Source organism: Coregonus lavaretus (genome assembly GCF_964263955.1).
Source record: "Coregonus lavaretus genome assembly, chromosome: 3".
NCBI lineage: Eukaryota > Metazoa > Chordata > Actinopteri > Salmoniformes > Salmonidae > Coregonus > Coregonus lavaretus.
In genome coordinates, this window is record NC_139990.1 from 29,789,272 (window position 1) to 29,805,662 (window position 16,391).

A 16,391-nucleotide genomic window follows, 5' to 3' on the forward strand; every position below is an offset into this window, starting at 1 on the left:
TTTTTCCCCCACTGTATGACAGGTTTTGTTGGCCAGTCAACTTTCATGCACTCATATTCTGTTTTTGTAATTTCCCCTTAATTAAAAAATGTACACAATTTATCATGGATCAGAGACTTGAATTGATTAGTAGGGTCCTTAGGGAGTCTTTTTTGTAAAATTCATCATCACTGAGTTCTCAGAATTTCCTTGTCATAGTCTGCAGCATTTTGTATCACTATTGCACCTCCTTTTGTCGGCAGGTTTTATAATGATACTTGAGTCATTCTTAAGTTCCATAAGGGATTCTTTCCCTGCTTTGGACATAATGTGGAATACCTTGTATTCTTGTTTCTTAGACAGGAGATGTATTATGTGTCTTTCTCAACTAGGCAGCAAAATGTTTCAACAGGGATTTATTTTGGGTGATAAACATTTGCTCTTAAAATATGTATTTTCCCTTTATGTCCTCAAGGCAAGAGTCAAGTTCATTGTCATTCAGGTTATCAATGGGAAGAGCATTAGCACTGTCCTGTCTGGTTCCTAGTCTCATTCAATGGATTTACATTGGCAGGTGTATAGGGAGCAACCCCATTACCAAAAAACTCAGTCACTCAAACTGCAGAAAAACTTTTAGAAGTCTAACTGTATCAAAGTTATTGGCCTGAGATGTTGGGACAAATTATAGTCCTTTACCTAGGGCAGATGAACATGTATCAGATATAGTAGACCTGTTGGACAAGTTAATTACTGTGTCTTGCTCCGTGTGTGGGGGTGGGACTTGGGTGTTGTCCTCTCCTGCATTTCTTGCGGGGATGCAGGGTGGGCGGTGGTCTTGACCGCCTATTCGATGATTTCGGGATTCCCCAAAAAAGAAGACGCTCGGCCTCTGAATTGGTCACGAGTCCGATGTGAAGGAGGAGGTTGATCGCCACATCAGTGGCCCTCTAGGATTACGGCTGGGCTGGCGTTTACCCTTCCAGCTTGCTCATGGGAGAGTGCCAATTGGCTGTCTCCGGCCATCCCTCCAGAAATGCACCTTCTGCTCCTTGTAGTCCGCAGTATCACGCTCAAACGTTTTTCGCTTGCTTGGCTTTGTCTCCAAGTTTGAATTTTTTCCACACTGCTCAGAATGTTCTCTCTTTTGTCCTTATTGGTGATCTTGCTTTCTAGATCAACATTTAGCTGTGTCACTTGATCTCTAGTCGTGCTCAATTGTTGTATGGTCAGAGACATTAAATCATAGGAGTGTTTTTTAAGAATCTCGCACCACCGGTCACAAAAGGAGGGGTTGTTCAAACCGAGAGCAGGTGCTTTCTGTATCCGTAATCCTCGTGGAATTATTTTATTCCTTAGATAATCAAATCAAATGTTATTTGTCACATGCGCCGAATACATGTGAAATGCCTTACAGTGAAATGCTTACTTACAAGCCCTTAACCAACAATGCAGTTTTAGGAAAGAATACAAAAAAATATATACAATATAAAATAATACGAAATAAAAGTAACAAATAATTAAAAAGCAGCAGAAAAAATAACAATAGCGAGGCTATATTCAGGGGGTACCGGTACCGAGTCAATGTGCAGGGGCACCGGTTAGTCGAGGTAATTGGGGTAATATGTACATGTAAGTAGAGTTATTAAAGTGACAATGCATAGATAATAAACAGAGTAGCAGCAGTGTAAAAGAGGGGTGGCAGGCAATGTAAATAGTCTGGGTAGCCATTTGATCACTCAAAGTGACTGCATGATAATATTGTTTTGTTTCACGGATATGTAGATTCTTCAGATGTGATAACTGAGTCTGCATTTTAGTCTGTCGTTGGGCCAGTTTCATCAAAAAGCAAGTCCTTCATTATGATCCTGGAATAATCATCCTCTGAGAACTAAAATTACTTGCTTTGGCCCGGCATTTGAGTCTGCTCTTTCAGCCATAAAGTCAAAGGACCCGGTAGGCTTGTAAAAAGGGAGTCTCAAAAAATGAGTGCTGTATGGTAGAGTTAATGTACAAACGCTGAAGAACATAGGCACATCCAGGTACTTTTTGCAGGTGCTGGAGTTGTAGGTGAATTCATGAAAAATAAAAGGAAAATGCTGCTCAACATTGTCATAATAAAATCACCTGGGATCATGAGCAGCAGTGTGCGGCATTGTTATTTTTATTTTTCAGTCTGCTTTCCAACAGACATTGGGAGACAAATTCACCTTTCAGCAGACAATAACCTAAAACACAAGGCCAAATATACACTGCCGTTGCTTACCAAGATGACGTTCAAGGTTCAGAGTGGCCTAGTTACAGTTTTGACTTAAACCTTTTACTGCAGTGGACTAAATCAGGGGCACACAGTGGTTCTTGGTAGTCTTAAACAAATCTACTTTGAAACAAAAGTATACACCTCACACACATGGTTATGGCCTTATTTTGACCTGTACCATGTCAGATATAGAGTTGAAATGTATTCCATTTTAAGTTTGCATCCCAATATTACACTTTATATACATCACAGAAGACTGAAATATAACAAAACCGTTACACATAAAAGCCGCCGAAAATCTGGTGTTTCTTTGAAAGAATGTTTCTTATTAATAATGAAAAATATTAACATTCCACCCATGAGGCCACTAGGTCGTTTGACTGCAGGAAAGGGCTACATCTGCTTGAAAATCTATGAAAGACTTTAAAATGGCTGTTTAGCAATGATCAACAACCAGCTTGACCGAGCTTGAAGAATTTTAAAAAGAATAATGTGCAAATATTGCACAATCCTGGTGTAGAAAGCTCTTAGATACTTGTACTTATCCAGAAAGATTAACAGCTGTAATCGCTGCCAAAGGTGCTTCTACAAAGTATTGACTCAGGGGTGTGAATACTTATGTAAATTTAGATATTTCTGTATTTAATTTGCAAAATGTCTAAACACTTTGTCATTATGGAGTATTTTGTGTAGATGGGTGAGAAAAAATATCAATTTAATGCATTTTGAATTCAGGCTGTAACACAACCAAATGTGGAATAAGTCAAGGGGTATTAATACTTTTCTGAAGGCACTGTAACGGTAAAACACTGATGTCAAAGCGCACAACACATGCAAGCGGTTTCATATGACAGATTAAAATATCAGTTACAAATTTAGACAGAGGGGTGATATAATATGCAACAACTAGCATGGGTTGTTAATATGATATGGCAATTTTATTTATCTGCTTTTCAACAACAACAAAAGGCCAAAAGCCGGCTATTACCGGCTAAAAGGAAACCCTGTAACGCTGGTACCTTTACTACTAGTATTCAAGTCCCCACTTACAGTATTCTATAGTGTGTATATATATATATATATATATATATATATACAGTGGGGAAAAAAAGTATTTAGTCAGCCACCAATTGTGCAAGTTCTCCCACTTAAAGATGAGAGAGGCCTGTAATTTTCATCATAGGTACACGTCAACTATAACAGACAAAATGAGAAAAAAAATCAAGAGAATCACATTGTAGGATTTTTTATGAATTTATTTGCAAATTATGGTGGAAAATAAGTATTTGGTCACCTACAAACAAGCAAGATTTCTGGCTCTCACAGACCTGTAACTTCTTCTTTAAGAGGCTCCTCTGTCCTCCACTCGGTACCTGTATTAATGGCACCTGTTTGAACTTGTTATCAGTATAAAAGACACCTGTCCACAACCTCAAACAGTCACACTCCAAACTCCACTATGGCCAAGACCAAAGAGCTGTCAAAGGACACCAGAAACAAAATTGTAGACCTGCACCAGGCTGGGAAGACTGAATCTGCAATAGGTAAGCAGCTTGGTTTGAAGAAATCAACTGTGGGAGCAATTATTAGGAAATGGAAGACATACAAGACCACTGATAATCTCCCTCGATCTGGGGCTCCACGCAAGATCTCACCCCGTGGGGTCAAAATGATGACAAGAACGGATGGCAAAAATCCCAGAACCACACGGGGGGACCTAGTGAATGACCTGCAGAGAGCTGGGACCAAAGTAACAAAGCCTACCATCAGTAACACACTACGCCACCAGGGACTCAAATCCTGCAGTGCCAGACGTGTCCCCCTGCTTAAGCCAGTACATGTCCAGGCCTGTCTGAAGTTTGATAGAGTGCATTTGGATGATCCAGAAGAGGATTGGGAGAATGTAATATGGTCAGATGAAACCAAAATATAACTTTTTGGTAAAAACTCAACTCAACAATAATTTCTACCTGTTGTCTATTCCATTTGCACAACAGCATGTGAAATGTATTGTCAATCAGTGTTGCTTCCTAAGTGGACAGTTTGATTTCACAGAAGTGTGATTGACTTGGAGTTACATTGTGTTGTTTAAGTGTTCCCTTTATATTTTTGAGCAGTGTATAATTTTATTTTTTATTTATTTATGAACTGAATTGAGAATTTCACTATCATCCTGAATGTGATTCAGACTTGCAGTATGGATGTGTACACTATTACCAACCAGCAAGATGATGGTTGGTTCACAGACATATCTATACTGTACACATTGGTGTCCTATAGTTTATTTAACCTTGTGTCCGTCCCCTCCCTCCCTCCCTCTTATCTCTCCCTGCAGCTGTCCACTGCAACCTGAGCCAGAATGGGATTGACCACCAGATGATGTGCCCAGATGACGTGACCTCTCACCTGGAGGAGGAGCCTCTGGACCAGGGCGCCATGCTGGACGACGACAGCCCCACCTATCAGGACGTGAGACCCGAGTACCAGCGCCGCTCGCCGCCCCACCGCTCCGTCTCTGAGTCAGAACTCTCACGGGTAAGAACAGGGGGACTTCAATGCAGTCTTTATCAACCCAGTCCTCGGGACACACCAGTCGTTCCATATATCTGATGTCCAGCACACCTGATTCAAATTAAACACCGCTTGCTGATTAGTTGACTAGTTTCAGGTGTGCATGGTGTTGGAGCACATTAAATATATGTTACGGCTGGTTTGTCCCGAGGACTGGGTTGAGAAAGGCTGCTCTAACAAATGCCAGGATAGGTACCAGGCTGGGGTGACCACTCATACCATAATCATTGGTCTATAATAGATTTGTAGGTTCATTTTGGGATATTAGTAACATGTCCCATCATTTACTGTACCTTGCTAATTTTCAAGGAATTTCAGATCTGTAATTCTAACAGACAATTAATCTTTAAATCAGTAATTACTTCCTTACTACACACTCTTTCTGGCACCTAACCATTGCTTGATCAATTAACTAGATACAAAAATGTTCAAATTAACTCACTTGACAGCCCTTATTCAATGTTTCCTGAGAATGACTTATTTAGATTAAAGGTTGTTGTCAGTGGAGAATTGCTTTTATTTCCTCTCTAAAAATAGCATCCTGTAGCGACAATGGATCTGACATTTCCTGCTCTTTCCCCCTCTGTCTATGAAGGGAGATGAGATAGAAAATGACAGAGATAATTATCTGTCAATCTGACTGACTGGAACTGCTTTCACCCAGACAATATGTCCTGCAAGAAGCCCCATGTAGCTACTCCTTTGAAATGTAGATGAATAACTAGGCTTGGGCATTATCCAGATTTTCATATTGTCATTCCGTCCTTCTCTTATCCTGGGAGTTATTGAAAACTAACATGAACTAAATTGCAAAGACAGGCAAATCCAGCTCAAAGTTTTATACAAGCATAGCTAGTAGCTACCGAATGTCATTTTCGGTGGGTGTGGACATTTACAAGCAAAAGTGAACGATAGAAAAACTGTGCAAATGAACAAAGTTGTGATGCATGCTTTTTTGAAGGAAGAGTAGAATGTGTTAGTAGGAAACACAGGGAAGAAATGGCAGCTGTACAGACAACACATCGAGAGCTATTTGATTATAATATACTTTATCTAATGGCAAACATTTAGTAGTGAATTGCATAGTGTAACTTCATCACCTCATGTGCACCGCACAACAGAGACTCGCCGATAGATATAGAACTCTATGCACTCCCGTTGGGCTATTTTACTAACAAACGTGACTGGCTCAACTGTTCTCGGGAGCTACGGTAAGCTTCATGATGTAAAATAATGTGACCGGTGAAATGAAGAACGTGATCTGCTTTATCTCCTAATGTATTGCACAAGTTGACTGCAGGTATTAACTTAAAAAGTACCTACAAATATTCACATTTATTGAAAAACTTCAAATAAATAGTTTTGACGGTATTGAAAAACCATCCTGTGGCTTTTTCCAAATACCCCGGTATATGGTATAACGCCCAAGCCTACGAAAAACTAAGATGCTTTTTATAGTCACACTGCGTGGTACAAGCCTTCTATGTTCCTACAGTAGAAGAGTAAGTGTGATAAACCACCATGTAGGTTAATTAGAAAAATGGCATCGCTGCATGGAATCCTCATTTAGAAATCTGTGGATGTCATGTGAGTTATGTTACCTTACTTCATAGGCATCAGTCAACTCTTCACATATTTTGTAGTAGCATAAAGTAGAAATGTCTTAATCACAAACTGTATTTTCAACCATGCACATTGTACAGTATCCGTCATTTGAGTTCATGACGATACCCTTTTCACACTACTGAGCCAAACCAACCCGAGCCAAGCTGTACTGCTCTGGCCAGGCTACACATACCCCTAGTTGCTGGAACATGTTTGAAAGGACAATAAGAAAAGAAAATGTCGGAGCCATCACAGTACTGTGCAGTTCTGCTGATGGAGAAACTCTGTGGCTAAGCAACGGCATCGACTGAAAGCATAACCTGGTAGAGCATGGCGCTTGCAACGCCAGGATAGTGGGTTCAATTCCTGGGACCATCCACCCGTAAAATGTATGCATGCATGACTGTAAGTCGCTTTGGATAAAAGCGTCTTCTAAATGGCTATTATTATTATTATTATTATTGAAAATCAAGAAACCCTACACATAATCATGCCCAAAGGAATATCTTTGTCTACACACACATCAACTCCTATTGCCCTGCTGGGTAATGCACCCATATTGACTCCCAAGGTCAGGAAATTAAAAGCCAGCATTATTGTGCATGTTCTTTCTTTGATGTGGCCCAATGAAGTCTGTCTTCACACTGCTTGTAAATCCAATTTCAACCTGGAGGAGTCTTTTTTTAAAGCGGTTATTAATTTACTCAGCATAGCGTGTTATTTCTCCCTCCCAGCCCGGCCTGCCGTCCACATAGACAGCCTAGCCTGCCTTATCCCCACAACGTAACGGAAGAATTAACTCATTTTCTTTGCCTTTGAGCTTTGGGAGAGAGAGGGAGAGAGAGAAATAGCGGGCCCAGGCGACGCCTGCCGCAACGCTGGACTAGTTAATTAAGTGAGCCATGAAGGAGATGAGCTGAGAATGACACTAGGGCTCGATGTCTCAAATAACCACTCACTCAGTCAGTGTGACTCTAAGGGCTATTCCCTCTCAACACTGAGGAAATGTTGTACTGTAGTATTGGAATGATGCAGTGTGGTCATTTATTTGCTAGATGGCGCTGTATGTTCGTGAATGCCAGAGCTGTATAGTGCACTAACGAGGCTACACATGGTGGTGGAGCTACGCCAACACTACAGTATGAGAGCTGCTGAAATGCCTTTACATTCTTGTAATAATGGAGTTACATTCATTTTAAAGTAAGTCATTAATTAACTATCGGTAAGGCGTTTAGTAAAAAAAAATGTGTATCCTATTTATTACACCTGGTAGTAGTCTGTGTGTGTTGCTGTGGGTTTAATTTTCATGGCGTATGTGGGCTGACATTCTTAAATTGTGTTAGTGTTTTGAAGTTGTCCTTGCTCTGTTGCTAAGGTAACATGTGAAATACATGAACTGCATAGGGTGTTAAATTATGCCAAGGACAGATTGAATGTGTGTTTTTGTGTGTGTGTTTAAGAGCCTGAGCACGCAAACCTATTCTCAATTTCCCACTTAGAAATAAAGCTGGCTTTTTCTCGCTCTGCACACCAGCACTGTCACTCAAATCTCTAATTGGCCCAGAGTCTCAAACGCAGTTCTGTGGATGATTCCCCTTTGTTTTTCTCTCACTGTCTCTCACTCACTCACATGGCCTCACCCAATGTTAAAGTCCCAGAAACACTGCTTTGTGTTACATTACTATGAAATACATGGATGGCTATTGACTCAGGAACTGTTGCAGTTCCCTCTCCAACCCCACCGAGCTCACCCTGTGCAGTGCACATTATACACACTCACCCCTGAGCAATAGAGGGAGCAAAGCCAAGCCTCTCTCTTGGACGACATGGGTCCCATTATGCCTGGCAAAAACCAAACACTGCATTCCACAGTAAGAACCTTAGACCAACGGTCAAGCATGGTGGTGGTAGTGTGATGGTTTGGGGATGCTTTGCTGCCTCAGGACCTGGACGACATGCCTTAATAGAAGGAACCATGAATTCTGCTCTGTATCAGTGAATTCTACAGGAGAATGTCAGGCCATCCGTCTGTGAGCTGAATCGCAGCTGGGGGTCATGCAGCAAGACAATGATCCAAAACAGACAATCAAGTCTACATGAAAATGGCTAAAAAGCAACAAATTTGAAGTTTTGGAATGGCCTAGTCAAAGTCCAGACCTAATCCCAATTGAGATGATGTGGCAGGACTTGAAACAAGCAGTTCATGCCTGAAAACCCACAAATGTCACTGCGTTAAAGCAGTTCTGCATGGAAGAGTGGGCAGCATTTGGTTGGAGTCATTGCAACTAAAGGTGGCACAACCAGTTATTGAGTGTAAGGGGGAAATTACTTTTTCACACAGGCATTAGGTGTTGCATAACTTTGTTTATGAAATAAATGAAATTAGTATGTAATTGTTGTGTTATTTGTTCACTTAGGTTCCCTTTATCTAATATTAGGTTTGTGTTGAAGATCTGATGACATTCAGTATAAAGAATATGCGAAAGTAGTGAATTTGGAACGGGGCAAATACTTTTCCCCAGCCCTATCCATATATACACTACCGTTCAAAAGTTTTGGGTCACTTAGAAATGTCCTTGTTTTCGAAAGAAAAGCATCAATGTGGTCCTCTGTAGCTCAGCTGGTAGAGCACGGCGCTTGTAACGCCAAGGTAGTGGGTTCGATCCCCGGGACCACCCATACACAAAAATGTATGCACGCATGACTGTAAGTCGCTTTGGATAAAAGCGTCTGCTAAATGGCATATTATTATTATTATTATTATTATTATTATTATTATTATTATTATTATCAAATTGATCAGAAATACAGTGTAGACATTGTTAATGTTGTAAATGGCTATTGTAGCTAGAAACAGATGATTTTTTTATGGAATATCTACATAGGCGTACAGAGGTCCATTATCAACAACCATCAGTCCTGTGTTCCAATGGCACATTGTGTTTGCTAATCCAAGTTTATCATTTTAAAAGGCTAATTGATCATTAGAAAACCCTTTTGCAATTATGTTAGCACAGCTGAAAACTGTTGTGCTGATTTTAAAGAAGCAATAAAACTGGCCTTCTTGAGACTAGTTGAGTATCTGGAGCATCAGCAATTGTGGGTTCGATTACAGGCTCAAAATGGCCAGAAACAAATAACTTTCTTCTGAAACTGTCAGTCTATTCTTGTTCTGAGAAATGAAGGCTATTCCATGCGAGAAATTGCCAAGAAACTGAAGATCTCGTACAATGCTGTGTACTACTCCCTTCACAGAACAGCGCAAACTGGCTCTAACCAGAATAGAAAGAGGAGTGGGAAGCCCTGGTGCACAACTGAACAAGAGGCCAAATACATTAGTGTCTAGTTTGAGAAACAGACGCCTCACAGGTCCTCAACTGGCAGCTTCATTAAATAGTACCCGCAAAACACCAGTCTTAACGTCAACAGTGAAGAGGGGACTCCGGGATGCTGACCTAGGCAGAGTTGCAAAGAAAAAGCCATATCTCAGACTGGCCAATAAAAAGAAAAGATTAAGATGGGCAAAAGAACACAGACACTGGACAGAGGAAGATTGGAAAAAAGTGTTATGGACAGACGAATCGAAGTTTGGTGTTTGGATCACAAAGAAGAACATTTGTGAGAAGCAGACCAAATGAAAAGATGCTGGAGGAGTGCTTGATGCCATCTGTCAAGCATGGTGAAGGCAATGTGATGGTGGTGGTAAAGTGGGAGATTTGGACAGGGTAAAAGGGATCTTGAAGAAGGAATTTTGCAACGCCATGCCATAACCTGTGGACGGCGCTAGATTGGAGCCAATATCCTCCTACAACAGGACAATGACCCAAAGCACAGCTCCAAACTATGCAATAACTATTTAGGAAAGAAGCAGTCAGCTGGTATTCTGTCTATAATGGAGTGGCCAGCACAGTCACCAGATCTCAACCCTATTGAGCTGTTGTGGGAGCAGCTTGACTGTATGGTACGTAAGAAGTGCCCATCAAGCCAATCCAACTTGTGGGAGGTGCTTCAGGAAGCATTGGGTGAAATCTCTTCAGATTACCTCAATAAATTGACAACTAGAATGCCAAAGGTCTGCAAGGCTGTAATTGCTGCAAAAGGAGGATTCTTTGAAGAAAGCAAAGTTTGAAGGACACAATTATTATTTCTATTAAAAATCATTTATTTCTAACCTTGTCAATGACTACATTTCCTATGCATTTTGCTCTATTTCCTATTCAAACTCATTTCATGTATGTTTTCATGGAAAACAAGGACATTTCTAAGTGACCCCAAACATTTGAATGGTAGTGTATACACACACACACACACACACACACACACACACACACACACACACACACACACACACACACACACACACACACACACACACACCTTCTTTCTGTCCCCATTCCTCCCTACTGGGCTCATCATGGTAGTGTTTCTGGCTAAGCCATCCAGAGCTACACTAGCTCCTTCCTGTACTGTACCATACACCCCAGGCTGCTAGTCAGGGTTAATTAGTGTCGAGCTAAGCTGTATTTAATGGTTAACGTGGGTTTTTGTTGCAATGCCATCCTCCCCTCAGCGGAGGTCTCCTGTCTCTTCCCTCCCTGCAGATTCAGTGTCTCTGTGGCCTGCCAAAGCAGTCACGTCGGTCGTCTGTACTCTGACTATACTTGGCACTGGAAGAATGACAGTCTCCCCTGGTGGCGCTCTCTCTCTGTATCTCTCGTCAGTCAGTCAGTCAGGTAGAGCTAGAGAGACAGACATGAAGGGGAATGCGGTGGGTACTGTGTTATGCTGGCCTAGCCTAGGTGGGGGCATGTTCTATTGCTATGCCGCACCACACAGCAAGCCACTGCTGACTGGAGTGGGAGGGAAATGGGAGGAAGGGAGTGGATGTGAAATTTTAACCACCTCTCTCTGTGGGTAATTTTAGTCGCACCTCAATCAAAAGGAAGCGATGCCAGCACTTTAGCTACAGTGGCGGGTTGTTCAGCGGGATACACACTGAATGCCTGAGGGATTAGGCAACATATGAACTATCAACCTGGCTGCATGTTGTCTGTCAAATGATTTATAGTATGTCCCCTTTGGTCTGATAAATAGTGCTGTACCATGGTTCCCTTAGTGCTTCTTGTGGAACATGCATATCTGCTTATTACCATATATCCGTAGACCTTGCTATCTCATTGGAAAAGGAAAGGGGGATACCTAGTAATTTGTACATCTGAATGCATTCACCTGAAATGTGTTTTACGCATTTACCCCAACTGACCTGCAGATCTAGTCTTAGGAACTGTGCCATCAGGATGATACAAATGGCCCTTTTATCTGCATTGGTTGATATTGTTTGTGTATGCACTGTATATGTTAGTACTGTACAGGTGAGGGGAAAACAGTATTTGATCCCCTGCTGATTTTGTACGTTTGCCCACTGACAAAGACATGATCAGTCTATAATTTTAATGGTAGGTTTATTTGAACAGTGAGAGACAGAATAACAACAAAAAAATCCAGAAAAACGCATGTCAAAAATGTTATACATTGATTTGCATTTTAATGAGGGAAATAAGTGTTTGACCCCCCTGCAAAACCTGACTTTGTACTTGGTGGCAAAACCCTTGTTGGCGATCAGAGGTCAGACGTTTCTTGTAGTTGGCCACCAGGTTTGCACACAAATATCAGGAGGGATTTTGTCCCACTCCTCTTTGCAGATCTTCTCCAAGTCATTAAGGTTTCGAGGCTGACGTTTGGCAACTCGAACCTTCAGCTTCCTCCACAGATTTTCTATGGGATTAAGGTCTGGAGACTGGCTAGGCCACTCCAGGACCTTAATGTGCTTCTTCTTGAGCCACTCCTTTGTTGCTTTGGCCTTGTGTTTTGGGTCATTTTCATGCTGGAATACCCATCCACGACCCATTTTCAATGCCCTGGCTGAGGGAAGGAGGTTCTCACCCAAGATTTGATGGTACATGGCCCCGTCCATCGTCCCTTTGATGCGGTGAAGTTGTCCTGTCCCCTTTAGCAGAAAAACACCCCCAAAGCATAATGTTTCCACCTCCATGTTTGACGGTGGGGATGATGTTCTTGGGGTCATAGGCAGCATTCCTCCTCCTCCAAACACGGCGAGTTGAGTTGATGCCAAAGAGCTCGATTTTGGTCTCATCTTACCACAACACTTTCACCCAATTCTCCTCTGAATCATTCAGATGTTCACTGGCAAACTTCAGACGGGCCTGTATATGTGCTTTCTTGAGCAGGGGGACCTTGCGGGCGCTGCAGGATTTCAGTCCTTCACGGCGTAGTGTGTTACCAATTGTTTTTTTGGTGACTATGGTCCCAGCTGCCTTGAGATCATTGACAAGATCCTCCTGTGTAGTTCTGGGCTGATTCCTCACCGTTCTCATGATCATTGCAACTCCACGAGGTGAGAACTTGCATGGAGCCCCAGGCCGAGGGAGATTGACAGTCATTTTGTGTTTCTTCCATTTACGAATAATCGCACCAACTGTTGTCACCTTCTCACCAAGCTGCTTGGCGATGGTCTTGTAGCCCATTCCAGCCTTGTGTAGGTCTACAATCTTGTCCCTGACATCCTTGGAGAGCTCTTTGGTCTTGGCCATGGTGGAGAGTTTGGAATCTGATTGATTGCTTCTGTGGACAGGTGTCTTTTATACAGGTAACAAGCTGAGATTAGGAGCACTCCCTTTAAGAGTGTGCTCCTAATCTCAGCTCGTTACCTGTATAAAAGACACCTGGGAGCCAGAAATCTTTCTGATTGAGAGGGGGTCAAATACTTATTTCCCTCACTAAAATGCAAATCAATTTATAATATTTTTGACATGTGTTTTTCTGGATTTTTTGTTGTTGTTATTCTGTCTCTCACTGTTCAAATAAACCTACCATTAAAATTATAGACTGATCATTTCTTCAGTCAGTGGGCAAACGTACAAAATCAGCAGGGGATCAAATACTTTTTTCCCTCACTGTATGTGCCATCTATTTTGCACCTATAAGTCATCTATTGTCTTTCCTCTCCATGCAGCCAGGGAACGTAAAGCTGTCCAAGCCAGTGGCCCTGTGGTCCCAGCAGGACGTGTGCAAGTGGCTGAAGAAGCACTGCCCCAAGCAGCACCAGATCTACAGCGACTCCTTCAAGCAGCATGACATCACAGGTGCGCCCGCCACAGCCAGAGTCTGTCTGTTGTCGCGGTTACTGTTGCCACCGTCGCCATGTCAATCATCCCCTTAACGAGCCCCTCCAAGGTCACATCCGCCCACCCGCTAACGACCTGCCTGCCGCATAATGACGAGAAGGCTAATTGCCACGCACTCAACCTCTCGGAGCACGACTGATTTACATTTGAATGTTTATTTGCAGCTCGCTGTGACTGGAGAAATTTAGCACTTCACCCATGATGCACTTAGGCCACGAGGAAACCGAGGTCGCTGGGGTTAAGGGCTCAACCGGAGCACACGGCAGCGGTGTTCCATTAAGAGGTCGAAAATGCTAGCTGAAAAATTAGTAGGAGCTGGCTACATACAGTAAGAATCCCACTTATCCCATGTCAGTAACATGTCCATAAACAAATTAAAATGTCAAATGATGCGCTATGTAATGAATAAAGAAAAGGGCCCATTTCAGCCATCTCATTTTGCTTATGAGAACCGTCACCACAAGTTTGGCTGAATTCAAACTTCCTTGGGGATAAGCTTCAATATAAAATATTAGAACCTTAGTGCGTTGTCTCTAAATATGCATTTCCTCACAAGCCCGCCGATAATGAAACAGTGACTATGTTGTCTCACAATTAGTGTAATGACCTGCAGTTGTGAGATGTTTTTGTCTCAGGTTCAGACGAGTGGATAAGGGGTTAACCACCGGCCCAATTAGCGATAACGATATGCACAAAACACGCTAGTAGTTCCCCTCGTCATCCCATCCAGCATTAATTAACAGAATGCAATTATAACAGGCCAGGCCATACCAATCGGGCGCACAATGCAATTTGTATCCCAATCGTGCAGAAATATATCGTGCAGAATTCTTTCTCCACCCCATTAGATTCAACAAGAGCAAGCAAATCATGAGGAATGTAGTATTGCGCTCGAGAACCACACTGTGTGAACAAACTAGTTGAATAGGAACACGTACTGTGTACACAAAACACAACTAGAAAGATCTATTGAGTCACACTGGCTGGGGCTAGGAAATTGAGTTGGAAGTGGAGTTGGAAATTGAAAATGCTGGCGTGTGTGTCGGTTCTGGTCTGATTAGGAGAAGGCCCTTTGTTTGATAGGACTTCCTTTGCTATGGTATCTATAGTAACAGAGTAGTAAGATAATATTTCAACAGTCAGAGAAAACCCAACCGTCTTGTAGGACGTCAATACTACTCATTTCATTGGTCTTGGTCCACTGGTCATCCTCTCAGAAGTAGCAAATCAATATAAGGCAGCGTATCCAAATCATAACTCTTGCACATCCCCCATAATATGTCATAGCTCTGGCAGTGAAAGATATCTTACATCTCTGGGCTTTGCAACAGCGCTACATTTTCACTTCTTTGAACGACTTCAATATGCAGCCGTCGGTTGCCATCCCTTGCCAGCGATGTTGAGCGGCAGCCAAAATCAAAATCAATGTTTCCCATCCGAGTGCCTCAAGCCTCGATTGCCAAGATTCCCCCCTCTCTCGACGCTCCCGAAAGACCGCCTCCAAGTTTGACGTTAACACCGAGCTGTCATTAAAATGCATTAAAGCATATTAAGGTATAATTAGAAATTAGTCCCTAATCTTGTGTAATTAGAAAGACTGAGTCGTGGCAAAGAGCGTGGTGTGGTAAATTAGTTTAGTAGACATTTACTGATACCGTAAGTGTAATCAGCGGAGAAGTGCGCCAACATATGTAATCAGAAGAGGGAAGTGAAGGGGTTGGCGACAATTGAATCACACTCCACTGTCATGGAGTAGTGCATTGAATGAATTAGAACATGGTGATCCAATGGCCTCCACTTCAGACAGATAAAGAAAGGAATTGGATTAGATACGAGACAGTTGGTCTGTATCCCAAATGGCACCCTATTCCAATGTAGTGCACTACCTTTGACCTATAAGGGCCCATATGGCTCTGGACAGAAGTAGTGCACTATATAGGGAATAGAGTGCCACTTGGGACACACCCTTTGTTTCAGACAGTTAGTTAAGCATGGCAGGTCTTTTGGATTGCAGTCAAAATGAAAGCATCCAACAAAATCTTGTCTAAAGTGACTGTAGGGAAATGGTGATGTTCGCACCAGCGTTGGTTCTATTCAAAGGTTCACCTCCGTAAGAGCATACTGTAAGAAGGATAGGAGTCTTTTATGGTAATATTGAATGTTTTTTGATGTATCACCAAGTGCTATTGAAAACATTGACTGCTGGTTAACCCAGTTGAACAGTTGCACACAGCTTATGAATGTTGTAAAACATAAAGGTATCTTGCTGTATCAGCTTGTCACACAGCCACGTTCGATCCTGTAAACACCCCCTCGTTTTACCTCAATCTATCTCTCCCGTTACAAATCCCAGTGGCACATATTACACAGTGGCAACCTGTGCGACACCTACCCAGGCACGTTCAAATCACAGTCGGTGTAGGTTATGATGGGCTCATTCCTCAAGTGCTGTTTAGGACTATTGCCCAGTAGAGGGGTCGTTTTTAAATGGTATTTTTCACCTTTTATAGTTTCTCACGGCTCATCAAATATACATTTGCTACCCTGTGCGACACCTACCCAGGCATGTTCAAATCATAACCTACATAGACTGTGATTTGAACGTGCCTGGGTATGTATCGCACAGGGTAGCAAATGTATACCCCTCTACTGGGCAATTGGCCTAAACAGCACTTGAGAAATGAGCACTAGCCCATCAAACTACACCAATGTCTCTCCGAGGACTAAGCATTCAGGCTAAAGGCTACATGCTTAGTACTGATGCTGAGCCTGCA

General features: G+C 42.3%; 1 protein-coding gene across 1 annotated transcript in view; it reads left to right on the plus strand.

Moving 5' to 3' along the window:
- LOC311107041 (sterile alpha motif domain-containing protein 12-like) overlaps positions 1-16,391 on the plus strand; it is a gene marked incomplete at both ends in the record, with an annotated part of 65,231 nt that overhangs the window by 31,786 nt on the left and 17,054 nt on the right. The window contains 2 exons of the mRNA XM_084149496.1: positions 4,572-4,771; positions 13,446-13,575. Of these exons, the coding sequence (XP_084005622.1) occupies positions 4,572-4,771; positions 13,446-13,575 (330 nt within the window). The remainder of the gene's footprint in view (positions 1-4,571; positions 4,772-13,445; positions 13,576-16,391) is intronic.